General features: G+C 37.3%; 1 protein-coding gene across 1 annotated transcript in view; it reads right to left on the bottom strand.

Moving 5' to 3' along the window:
* lamc3 (laminin, gamma 3) overlaps positions 1-13914 on the bottom strand; it is a 174230-nt gene that overhangs the window by 99968 nt on the left and 60348 nt on the right. Inside the window, exons 5-6 of the mRNA XM_024299112.2 lie at positions 5040-5228; positions 1405-1522 (exon numbers count right to left, since the gene is read on the bottom strand). Of these exons, the coding sequence (XP_024154880.1) occupies positions 1405-1522; positions 5040-5228 (307 nt within the window). The remainder of the gene's footprint in view (positions 1-1404; positions 1523-5039; positions 5229-13914) is intronic.

Genomic DNA, 13914 nt, shown 5'->3' with positions numbered 1-13914 from the left:
GAAGTAAAAAGTCATTCATGCTGTTATTTTTTTTCTTATTCTAAAAAAAAAAACGATTTTGTTGTGGAAATCAGACAATATTGTTTGGTCCTTTTAAGAACAAATATTTCTTAATTTACCAAAATAAAAGCAAAATGAATTTGCTTGAGTAAAAGCAACTTGTAGCCAATATGAGATACAGTTGCAGTAATTAACATTGTGATAATTAAGTACATTTAACATTTTTATTACAATGAAAGACTTATTAATATTCAGGTATAGTTTTTTTCTAAGACATACTATTAATTTTTTATTTATTTATTTTTTTAATGGTTGTATTGTGAGATATGTATCACGATACATATTGTATTGTCAGACTCTTGTCAGTACACAACCCTAATAAACATAATTGGGGGGTGGGATTGTAGCAATAAATCTTTGTTTGGAGTAAAAAGTCCTCTTTTTTGTCTATTAAATGCAGTGTAGACCATGGACCAGTATGGCCTAGAGGCTGGGGACCACTTCCCTAATGCATTACAATACTTGAAAAAGGTGAATCCTATGGGAGGGTCAGAACAAAACCAAAGCAGATAACTCTTGTTCTTGGAGCCAAACAGAGGTAGAGACTCTTTCCTCAGGAATAGAATGTCATTAGTAGTCCTGGTGACCCTTCTCAGAGACAGAGAATGTCAATACATGGGCAAACTGGCCACCATCATCAGGTACAGGAAACATGAAGAGGACCAGCCATACGATCCCCCTACATGAGCAGGTCAACTTGATGTGGCGAGGTGTGACTTGAACAAGGCTGCAGGAAAACCTTCTTTTGGTGTTGCAAGAAAACTGCCATCTCCTTCTGGGTCCAGCATGGTCAGGTCATTCTGTCAGGAACTGGTGGTGTAGGAAGCCAGGCTTGATGGCCGGAACTAAAAACTTTGATAAATAAACTCAAAGTGTAACACAACCATAAATACTTCAACTTAAGTTCATGATGACCTGACAAAGATGAACTGAAAAACAGACACTTAATTACACGGAGAGTAATTAAATAAAAGGAAGACTGCTGTGGATTATTAACAAACTGGTTTGAGTGAAATGGCGAATACATAAATGTGACCAAAAATTACTCAAAAGAAACTAAAATTTCAATTTTCAAAACACAATAAAACCCATATTGATATATTGCAAATGTATTGATCCAAGTTGTATTTTGTCTCTGAAACTTTGATATTAAGAAAACCTACAAGTGACTGTTGGAAGGTCAAAAATATCCTACAAACTTTTTTATTTGCTATTTGATGCCTCATGATGCGATTTTTTTAACAACAAAAACATTTAACAGTCTAGCTTTCCCAAGAAAAAAAAGTATGTAGGTTAGATCACTTTAAGAAGCTCTTGGTGTGTTTTTATGACTGGGTTGCTCACCTGCAGCCACTGGGGCCAAGAGAGTGGAATCCATCCTGACACATGTTACACTTGTCCCCCTTCACGCCGGGACGACACGCACACCTTCCCTCTGCATCGCACTGCAGACTCACCGAGCCTGAGAGGATATGGATCGTTCACGCACAAAAGAAAAAAAAGGAAAAAAAAAGAATGAAAAAAAGAGAGCACAATCAACTGGTCCAAAAAGCAATAGTCTATTGATGATTACATGTGATGGATCAATAAGTCATTAATAATGCGTTGAAGTGGGAGTCACTGAAAATGGGGTTATTGAAATTCTTTTTTGCAAATTACAAAGAAAAGTTTGGAGCAAGACAGTAGCCGATTTAACTGTTTTGAAAAAAAAAATGGAGCAGGAAGAAGCAAGCAACAAAGCAAGGTTTATTCATGTTGTACTTTCCCCCTAAGTTCTCAAATATCGCTAAGTTCTTAACAACACAGTTAAAAAAATAACACAAAAACAGGATAAAACAAGAAATGAAATGTTTTACAGACTGCATAAAGTTACAAAATCTCTACAAAAAATAAAAATCCACATTTAGCCAGAAACCTCCTGAAATAAAAATGTCTTCAGGTGTTTTTTTTAAAAACCTCAGCTGAGTCACAGGAGTTTGGGAGTCATCACTGATTTATGAAACTGAAGAAGCTCAGAGATATAATGTGGAGTCTGACCGTGTAGAGATCTAAAAGTGAGACTTGAAATGGATTTGAAAGAAAATTGGGAGCCAGTGCTGCAGAAACTGGAAATATGTGCTGGTGAGGATTTAAAGATGTGCAGTTCTGAACAATCTGGAGGTGGTAAAGTCTGTTTTGATTTGATCAAAGCGTGAAGAAAAGAAGGTGTGAATAATCGTTTTAAGTTCTGGATTAAGTACCTCAACTGGTAGAAACCATTTCTAGTCAGCATTTTATTTAACACTGTGCCGGAGTGACATCACTGAGTCAGATGTGACACAGAGCTTTTGAAGGTTTTTCTTGACCTATGGATCAAGGGGATCAATGATGTCTGATCAGAGAGAGCCTCTTTTCAGGAACAACAATGAATGGATCTGTCTTATCTGAATTCAACTGGAGGACATTTGTCCTCAGCCAGTGATTGATGTAGGTCAATCAGTTAAACAGGAAGTAAGAATTATTAAGTGAGCTGTAAAGTTGTATATCATCAGCATAGAGGAAATGTCTGTGAAAGGGCAGATAAGCTTTCTTAGAGGAGTGTGTAAAATAGTATATATATATTAAAGAGTTAACAACCTCAAACAAGATGTTCTTGTGGCATTTTTCTCATTGCTGAGGACATGTATTAAAGAAAATTAGCTTTAAATTCACATTTTTAAGTATTTCTTTATTCATATCTACTCCATTCTGATGCATCCACTTGCAGACAAATAGATCCATGCACGTCTTCGTTTTCCTCGTCCAAGCTGGCATCTGGCTCTAAACTGTACCACTGGACAGCTTCAATATTGCTTGCCATTTTTGTTGCCATGTGTGGCTGTAAGGGGCTGTAAGCTAGCAGGAGAGCATGTAAACACATGGATGATGGAAAATGCTTACTACACATCAAAAGCTGGACTGAAACATTTTCCAATTTATCACTAGAAGATAAAAAATGCCTGTAAAACCCTCAGGGCTAGGTAGGCAATAAATTAAAGCAATAAAATTTAGGGTTCCAATTTTTATCAAATGATGGAAGGAATTTACAAGTCATCAGTCTGCATGAATGGATGCACAATTAGTTTATTGCCTTAATGTACAAAAGTTCATTTAGGGAGGGCAATTTTTTGAAAAAAAAAGTAGCCATTGAAGAGCGCCATCTAGATAGAAGAAAGATCTGCTGTTTTAGAGGACTGCAGTGGGACTGACAGCAAACACCTGCTCCACTGACGTGATGATCGGTTGCTTGGTACTGTCAGCCTCGGGGCAAGCGGGGTGCTCCCAAAGAATGATGATTTGTCAAAAATCCCATGTACAGAAGGGATCAAAAGTTTGGGCACCCCAGGTAAAATGTTATATTATTGTGCATAAATAAACCAGGGAAAGATGGAAAAATCCTCTAAAGGTATCAGATGACAGATGAGACTTTTTTTAATATGAAAAACAGTCTTTATTTCTATTTGTAATTAAAAATACAAATAAACTTTGGTAAGTCTAGAGACTGTTAGCAAAAAGAAGTTTATTTTATTACGTACACTTGAGTATAAGTATATCAAGTAAACTAAAGACCATGTACATGTAGTGTAGAAGTGTGCTAACTGAATACTTCTTCAGACTAAATTGGAACATTTTAAGTTTGCAGTATATAAACAGCATATACCTTTTAAAGTATACTGCCTCACTTTTAGTATACACTAAGTACACTTGTACTAGACTATTTTTTGCTGTTGGTCCAGTTTTATGTTTTTGCTCATGCATTGTGTTAGCACAGGGGTCTGCAACCTGTGGCTCCAGAGCCACATGTGGCTCTTTTATCTCCCCATGGTGCCTCTGTGGTGGAAGAAAAATGAAATAATGGTAATTTTCAAAAAATTTAGAGTTATATTTTAGCAACATGCTAACGTTTTTGCTAGTTTGTTGTCTACTGGGGGTTTTAGGCAAATTTAAAGTTCAGCCTCTATTTTAGCAACAGGCTAACACTTTTCGACTAATTCGTTTTCTGAGGAATTTTATGCTAATTTGGCGTTTAGCTAATATTTTAGCAACATGTTGATGTTTTCAGCTAATTTGTTATCTACTGAATTTTGGGGGATAATTTAGAATTTAGCTTCTATTTTAGCAACATGCTATCATTTTTGTCTAATTTAATTTACTGAGGAATTTTAGGCTATTTTGGAGCTCAGCTAGTAATTAAGCAACAAGCTAGCTTTTTATGCTAATTTGGAGTTTAGCTAATATTTTAGCAATATATGCTACCATTTTTGGCTAATTTGTTATCTACTTGGGTTTTTAGGCTAGTTTAGAGTTTAGATTTTCTTTTAGCAACATGCTAACATTTTTGGCTGATTTAAGGAGTTTTATGCTAATTTGGAGTTCAGCTAGTAATTGTCCTCTAGTAAAGGTAAAAGCTAAAGATACGGCTCCTACTAGGTTTTGATCAGTAGAAAACGAAATGGCTCTTTTATTGTTAAAGGTTGCCGACCCCTGTACTAGCCCATATAGTTAAGAGATTGCACGCTTTGACGCCATACAGCGGCTCTCCTTCTGGCAGGCAACCAACCACTGGTGGGCCAGCATACCATGCTCCGCTGCCCAGGGGCTAGCGGCGCTCGCTAACTCACTACGCCGTCCACCAAGTGGCTAGCTAACGTAGCACACTCAATCTGGATACAGGCGGGCTGTATCACGCCTTTTACCAAATAGTAAAGAACAAAAATCCTTGCATTGAGCGGACATATTGAATCTTTATTTCTCCCCTTTGAAGATCCTAAACCACTACTATGACTTTACACCATTTTCTGCCCGTTCATTCTTGTTTAATACAGTCTCACTATTTTCTATCCCGTGGTTATTTGCATGTTAATTTACACACTTTGGCCTCCTTGAGACGAACATTTGTCAGACCCATCAGAACCCTAGTTGGCGCTGCATTAACAATTAGGGGCATCATACTAGCTTACCGTTGACGTTGCAGTTGCAGGGCAGGCATGGGTCCTCTGGTGCTCCTCTGTAGTGGTTTTCCTTGCAGCGCTCACAGTGGGGCCCATCCGTGTTGTCTCTGCAGTCCACACAGCGCCCCCCACTGCCGGTGCTCCTGTACTGCTCCATGTCAAAGACGCACTGGTCTGATCTCCCGTTGCAGTTGCACTCTGATGAACATCAGAAAGAACTCAGTGAGAAAAGATGCAAAAAAAAAAGAAAAAAGGAGGAAAGAGCAAGGACTTGAAGTAAAAAGAAAGTTGACAAAAATAGATGAAGGGAAGAAATGCAGAGATCTATGCGTGAGAGATTATGTGTTCCGGGATTGGATCATAATTTAGAGGCTCGTTGCTAATCTCATTTCACACAGGCCTAATGAGGAGCCAATCGGCTGTCAAGGGGTACTTAGATAACAGTAATTCGTGTTTATACAAGAGCAAATTACTCGGCTGATAAAACACCATCACAGCCTCATACCCTCCTTTCAAATCCTTCCTTGGTTTGCCATTTACCCTGAGGGGACACTTATTTTGCCAATTTCATTATGATCAGGTTTTCTGTTGGGCTCAAAATAACCAAACGGTTGCTCATCCTTTTTAATCAGCAGTTCCTACCTTAGTTACTTTAAAACCTGGTTGAAATTTACAAAAAAAAATTGTTTCAATTTTTTACAAATATTTTTGGATTGTGACCCTAATGCAAAGCACTTTTTATATATCAATTGCACTGTATATCCAAAAAAAAAATGTTCTGCTTCACTTATTGCTTTTTCTCCTTTGTTTCACAGCCACTCACTGGAGATGTTGAGTGAGATCTACCCAGTTTTTACTACTGGAAGACACACATGCCAATTTGCATTATTTCTTAACTCTGTTTTCAGCTCGAAGGCATCTCAGCAGCATAAAAACTTGGCCCCTAATTCCCATTCTGTCTTAACCAACTGTAACCGTGAAGACGCATCATTCAACTTGACAAGCACCATCAAAATTCCCATATGGTGATAAATGCGGATGTATATAAAACTTAGTGCGGCTCAAGCTTGTGCTCCACTATTTCAAACTGAAGTTCAGACTCCTATTTCTGAAAATCTTTTTCTGCACTTTTTAAATTATGATAAATCAAAACCATTATAAAAGCCTGCAGTTGACTAAAACCTTGAGTGGAAAAGCAGTAGAAAAAGACTTTAGAAAATGAAATACATTCTATTGATGTCTATTTATGTATATTTCTATACTTTATAGACTGATGGGTTCACTTAAATGTAGCATGAGCTGACTCCATTACGTATTAAGAATTAATAAACACCAAATGGAGCAAAAAAGGCTAAAGATTTCTCTTTTTGTTCAAGTAACTGTAGCTTACTAGTCTTTAAATAACCAACCTGAAATCAAATCCAGCCATGACTGTTTTATTTAAGGGTGTTCAGACTGGAAAAATCTTGTAGTTTGGATCGAGTCCTGAACTTGTCCTGTTTTGGACCAAAACTTGTCAACAAAACCACATGACAAAAGATGTCTTCAGTCATTGGCCAGAAATTATGATGAGGGCGGGGCAAAGGAAATAGAGGGAGAAGTTACTGAAGTCCTGATCTTTGCAATCCTTGTTGGGATAGTTCACTTATTCAAACTTTATATTTTTCGGACCAGTTTTGAACGTCTCAATCAACGTCAGGTGGAGACAAGCTGTGCATGGGACGGTTACTGGCAAGAAGACATCTAAGGAGGTACACTAATAAGTGTAGCTATGTTGTTGGAAAACAGTAAAAAGCAAAATGGATAACGTTGAAAGTTGTTCTCATGTTCCTACATTCATCCAACCACATTTTAATGAGTTGCTGTGCCTCATTGTTGTGGTATTATAACATTGTTTTTAAGAGAATTATGTTAAGAACTACAAGGTAGCCTCTAGGATGACGTCACAGCGGTGTCGGGCGTGTGAGACACAGAAAAGCGTGTAAGAACCGTTTTCAGCTGTGTTAAAATACATGAAACATCCCAACAAATAAACAACAAGACCCTTTTTTCCATCTGATAAAATGACAATTGTTACTTTACGTTTGTACTTGACTTATCGATTGCCAGTGGTCATGTGACCACCAGCTACGGTGGCCGTTTTGGTCTATTCAGGCTAAGGAAACTAAGAGTTAAACTGAAACTCAGATCAGAAATAAACAGACCACCTTGAAAGAGAATGGATCCTTGTCCTGAACCAAGGTCTACTTGCACATATTTAGACTGAAAATGTATTCCGCATAATCGGGGAAAACAAACTTTGGTTCACTTTAACCAAACCAAATGTGTTCAGTCTGAATATACTCTAAGACTGTTGTCATTGCAACCACAAGAGGACAGTTCTTTGGTGTGATTGTCCCAAGTCAAGTAAGTAATGAGGGTTTTGTCAGCAATGGAAACCAATGTAAAGCCATAAAAATTTCTTAAAACACAAACAGAACTTCCATTCTGGGTCAGACAACCCCAAGCTAAGAACGACATTCACTGGTGCTGTTGACCTATTGGGTGGCAGTGCATTTGGACTACTGTTATATTAAGGAGAAGATGAGGAAGGTGTGTTAGTAGGTAGAAACATTGAACGTAGAGCCAGAAAATTAGAATATTCTGACATGAAGAAAGAAGAAAGCCGAACTTCCTGTGTGTTCAAGAGAGAATACAGTCAGAAGTAGGGGTACTGTATGTACACTTGTCTCCCTAGATTTGAGTACCCTTTAAGGCAGGGGTGAGGACCAAGGGTCCGATTGTTTTTAAACATACCCTGGTATGGACACATACCAGTCGTGAATGAGGCACTGATTTCTAGAAAATATGCAGACGTATCCCTTGATTCCCTTGAGGCCTGGAGTTTCCCACCTCTGCTTTAAGGCTCATTGGTGTTCATTTGTGTATAGCTTTTTTGAGATGTTTTAACCCTTTAATGCCAGAGTTTCAGTTCCAGTATTGACATTCTTTGACTACTATAACCTTTTTTTGCAACAATTTACACTACAAAAGTTCTCATAGAATCAACATAAATCAGGAGATTCTGTCCTGGAGAAAAGCAGCTATAGGTAGTGATGTTGAATATTGGTGCAAAACCAATTCCCCGCATCAGAATTAGTTAATTCTCTTTGATTACGTCAAAGAGTTACACGGTAAGTCACAGAACGTGTGTCATTTAGACAACATCTACAATGTTAAAGGGTTGAAATACATATAATTTTTTGAGCAAATCATGATTTTTTTTTTATTTCTGGTGGGACTCAAACTCTTCAAGGTCAAACAGTTTATGTTTTTTTGAGAACAGGTGCACATTTTTTACTGTTTCAATAACTTTTTTTATTTTGAAAAATCCAAACTAATATTTTTAATGTTCCAATTAAAATGAAGAAGCACATTTTGATAATAATCATTTCCAGAAACACACATTTAGATATTTTTTCTTAATAATTTGATGTGTGAAAAATACAATTAATTAATAATAACACAACAGAGAGATATAGTGTGTCCTTTCCATCAAACTCATTTTAACAGGTGACCTTTGACCTCCATATTCCGATGTGATGACGTAACAATTTGATATCGATTTGATATCAAATTTATATAAAGTTTATATCAATTTGATATAAAGTTTATATAAAGTTTATATCAAATTGATATCAAATTGTTACGTCATCACATCGGAATGTGGAGGTCAAAGGTCACCTGTCAAAATGAGTTTGATGGAAAGGACATACTATATCTCTCTCACAACATAACTAGTTTGTGATATATTTGGATTATATGGTCTAAACTTAATTTTATAAACATCTGTTTTTATTTGTAATTACCACAGCTGCTTACCTTTTAGTTAGATTTTTTTTTTAACTATGTATAACAGGTACAAGACTTTGGTCACACATTGTCACACTCCATCATTTCTGAATAATGACCACTCTGAAATAAAACAAGTGAATATGATGTCTGTATCTCATTACTAAAAGATTCAGTCACTCTTCCATTTCTGGCTTGTTTACCGTCAGTAGCTCACATTAACAAGATGTTTGTGAGATTAGTGCACAAACATCTTTGGTATCATTAGAAGTTAGTCTCCTGCAAACGGAAAAGTATTTAAAACAAATCTGCACCAGTCTTTTTCTACCTTATTAGATGGTGTAGTTTGTGCCTCCAAATGTCAAAAAAAAAAACTTTACTACCTTTTTCTATATACTGGCACATATTAACACAGTTAATATAGAAGACGCCATGTAAAAAGTTTTTTAAGGAACGTTTTTAATTAATAGAGAGCCACATTTAAATACACAAAATCATGTTATTGGATCTTTCTATCATCTGTTATCTGTCCTGGGAATATAATAAGCCATACTGATTTATTTGGCACAGTAGCAAGGGTCTAGATTTAACTTTTTTGTTGAAACTGGAGATAATAGCATTTGGATTCCAGTTTAAACACTTCTCTGACTTTTTTCTAAGTTAAAGTGCAAAATAATAATTGGAAGCGTAACATCGAAGATCGCTTTAAAAGGTGCTAAACTATGAAAAAAAACTAATTAGTAGAGAAAACATCTGATAATTTACGAATACCTGTTTAAATCTGCCTACTTTGAGATTTTCAGAGAGAACTAGAGTCACTGAGGTGAACTTTAGGTTAGAATGAAACAAGATTTTCTTAATAACGAGGCTAGAGACTGTCACAGCAAAAATAGAACTTAACTTGACAAATTTTCCCCTGAAGATGCAGTTATAATAAAAAATAATAAGGGTCAACCCAGACTTTTACACGGCTAAAAGTAGACTCTTAAAAACAATATGCTGCTCCCTTCTGCTGTCTTACTGGTTATGCTGCAACTGAATCTGACAAATCTGTCCTCCTCCAACACAGAAAGTTGCTGCATGATTTAGTTCTGATTGGCAGTGGTGGGCAGGTAGAGCACAGATTCCACCAGTCAGCTCCTACTTGTCACCTCCCATCCACTCTGTCTTGATAATGCAGGCTAGTGGCGCTGCTGCCAGTGCTGGTCAGACAAGCTGACAGCCAGGCGGCAGCACTGTCAACAGGAGCCCGAGCCTCTGTCGCTTTTACGTCACAGAGCTGCAGCTCCATGTAGACTCTGCAGTAATTTAAGACGTCTACTTTTATTCAAGGGAAAACTCATCACAGCCCAAAGCAGTTAATTAAATATGAGTAACCTATGTTATACTTATTATATCTTATAAGTTCTGTCAAAAACCAGCTCATGCGTGAAACTAATGTGTTGCAGGTCCATAGGGCAGCCTGCTTCCTTTATCACCAAGGAAGTTTAGGATCATTTTTTGTTCAGATTTAGCTTCTGAGACCTGTATTTTGTTTAAATATAGTAAACAAAGCAGTTTAATAAGATAAATTAAGACAAACTTTTAAATGAGTTCAGTTCCCAGATCCCCAATGTATAAAATGGTAAATGGTGTAGTGCGTAACTACCATCTTAGATGGCCCTAAGCGGTTTACAGTCCCAGTCCTACTCATCCATACACACATTCACACATTGATTAACTGACTCCACAGCTTATCACTGACACCAACTTATAACCACCAGCAGCAATGTGGGGATCAGTGTCTTGCTCAAGGACACTTGGTCACATGGCTACGCAGACGGGACCGAACCTGTGATCTTCTAATCAGAGGTCGACCACTCTACCTTTGCACCAGGCCGCTGATATTAAGCTGTGGCATCCTTTATCTGAACCCACTGAATTCCCTTTTGGGGCCACAGGGATGCTGGAGCTTAACCACTCTAGTGCTGGGTAAAGGCTGAATTCACCATGGGCACCATGGGTCACATCTAAGCCTTGGTTCCACGGAAACCCATTAAAGAGGACCAGACCGTACCTCTTGGGGGCCCCCATAGGTTGTAGGTCTATTGAAAGTGGAACGGTTAGGCGGGGCCGCTTTACCCACCCATTGATTGGCAGAAAGCGCCAATTTAAGCTAATGTTTCCAATGCTTGTGCGGTTTATTGTCGATTCTTTTAGTCACAAGTCTGTATTAAAAATGTCTGCAAACACCTGCAAGGGTTTGTCTGCGATTGTACTGCAAACGTTCCTTGCCATCCTTTGGTGACGGTGTGATACAGGGAGAGCTAACAGGTCGCTAGCGGTCTACAGCACGCATGAAAACAAACCGATCAGTGAAAGCGAGGCTTAATTGAGTGGAAATGCTGACGAGTATTAACTGGACCGCTGTCCAGTTCATTAAATCTGTGTTTAATTGAAGAAAATATGAATTTAATCAAACTTGTTTTCAGTCAAACAGACAAAAAAATAATTAGGTGAATCGAAAGAGAACAGAACATCATCGGCATAAAAAAAAAATACCTGAAATAAGCAACAAATCAAGATTAATCGCATAAGCTTTGGTAGAATTAATCTATGTGTAACTTATCTGACTCATTAATATTTAGGGCTGTGGTTCTATACTATCACCTCTGAGAAGTACTTTAAAAATACTCTAGAGGGGTAATTTAGAACACCTAGAAACTTTTATGTAGTCAGTGTTATGGCCACAAAAAATAAAAGTCAGATAAATAATAACAAAATAAAAAGTTCAACTTCCTAAAAACTGCAGTGCTTGTAGATTAATCCAATTTTTCAAAAGAAAACAGACCAGCATGAAGCAGCAGGAGCAGAATGACGGCATGCGGTTTGCATAAACCCCACTTTAAAAAGACAAATGCAGAGCTAAGTGGTGCAAAAACAATGTGCAATGGTCACCACACAAGTGGAGAGAATGTGATATGGTCAGATGAGTCATTCTTCACCATTATCCTCAACAAGTGGGCGAGTGAGTGCATGTGGACCGTGCAGGCCTAACCGCCCTGCCCCCACAGTGATGGAGTCTTGCAGCTTTTTTTTTTTTTTTGCTGCAGGGAACATTTCCACCAACATTATTTAAGTTCAGCCGTTCCTTTTGAGGAAAGGAGCTCACACAAATGTAGTCTGAGGGATTATCTTTAGGATCTGATCTAACATTTGCAGCCTTGAAGAAGAGGTGATTTTATGGGTACAAAGCTGAACTGTGGTGGTGACAGCAGGAGTTAAAGGGGAATTTGGAACAAACGCTCACTTTCTGCATAAATGTAAGATTTTTTTTTGTATTGTCAGCTTCATTTTTGCATTAAAAAGTATCATAGAGATGAAACAGCGTTCCCTATAAAAGCAAACCTGAGATCAGTGAACTATGAGTAAATGGGTTAAACCAATCGACCATGCTGTAAGAGCTGAAAGCTAAAATGAATATAGTTGAAAAAGTGCACAAGTATGGATTTGAAATTATAAATGTTGTTTCCCTTGTTTTTGTTTATCCCTCAAGGATTTTGACTAATTTACACAGGTGTTTTGGTAGGGCTGGGCGATACTGAGCATTTGGGTATCGATTCAATACTGATCAATATCGATACTAATGTTGATATTTTTTGTTAATATTGTGGAAGTGACATTATTGTTTTCTCAATTAATTACTTCATAAACATAAAAACAGAGGTATATCTGTATATCTGCTGTGATTTTATGTTCATTTCTATCTCTACAGTCAGTTTAGATACCAAAACACGATCACATTTGTCAATCGTTGAGTTTTATTGTGAAAAATTGGTCATATTTTGAAAATAAACCAGATTTTCTCATGTATCTTGGTGTAACTTCCTGCCAGAATTGATGTGGATCGATCGCGGCTCGCGCACAAAATAGACCAGACACCGAAACGATCCGCTGCATGGCGTGAAACTTCCGCGGCGTTCCGTGCCTGGTGTGAACTGCACCATAGGTTAACAATCACGCTGAATGGAAGCAGCCAGTGTGAACCAGGCGTTAGGACAATATTTTCAATTAAATAGTTTATTTATTTACGCAGATGCAGAAAAGTTTCAAACAGGAGTGGAAATATCGATATCTGTGGGCTGGTATTGGTCTGATACCGATACCAATTTGAGATCAATCCGCCCAGCTCTATGGTCTGGTAGATTTTTATGCCAGACGTCCTTTCTGACAGTGTATTTTATCCGGGCTGGGGACTGGTACAGGGAGATCCAGACTTAGGCCCCCCTTGTGGTTACATAAACAATAAGGAGTCTTGCCTAAGAACCCACACTGGATGCTGAAGCTCATCCAACCCTGATTTATTAGTCCTGCACTTATTTGAAACTTTAAATTAAGCTATAAAACTTGTGGAAAGGTAAAAAAAACTAACAAAAATTATAAATTTGAGAAAATAATTAGGAATATCATAAATACATGATTCATAAAAGTGATTTTTATTTGGTAAAAGGAAATTGCTCCAGGTTGAAAAAGTTAGAATAGCAAGAACATTTTGTAACTGAAAAATGCTTACAAGTGTAACCAGAGGTAATAAAATATGAGTGAGGAATCAAACCCCGATTTGATAGTCCCGCACTTATTTGAAATTTTAAATTAAGCTATAAAACTAAAGAAAAGAAAAAACTATAACAAAAATGATAAGTTAGATAAAATAAATACAAATATCATCAATAAGTGATTTATAAAAGTGCTCCTGAGTTGGTAAAAGTAAAGTACTTTGGGTTCGGAAAGCAAGAATAGCAAGAAAATATCGTCGTTAAAAAAATGCTCACAAATGTTATCAGAGGTAATAAAAACATGAGTGATTTTAATGTTTGCATAAAAATGTAGATAAAATTTAAAAGCAAAATATGTAGTTAAGAATAAAATAGAGCTAAGGAAATACTCCCACTCCGATCATCATTTAAGCCATTTTAAAGACGTTTAAAGCAGCCCCGCCCCCTTTCCCATCCTCATTCCATATTGGGGGAAATCAGGAAGCTTTTGTTCTACCCTGTGTATTTTTTATGTCATA

Source organism: Oryzias melastigma, linkage group LG12 (assembly GCF_002922805.2).
Source record: "Oryzias melastigma strain HK-1 linkage group LG12, ASM292280v2, whole genome shotgun sequence".
In the NCBI taxonomy this organism is placed as follows: domain Eukaryota; kingdom Metazoa; phylum Chordata; class Actinopteri; order Beloniformes; family Adrianichthyidae; genus Oryzias; species Oryzias melastigma.
The sequence above is the reverse complement of the archived record's forward strand: the minus strand, read 5'-3'. Positions and strand labels throughout refer to the sequence as shown.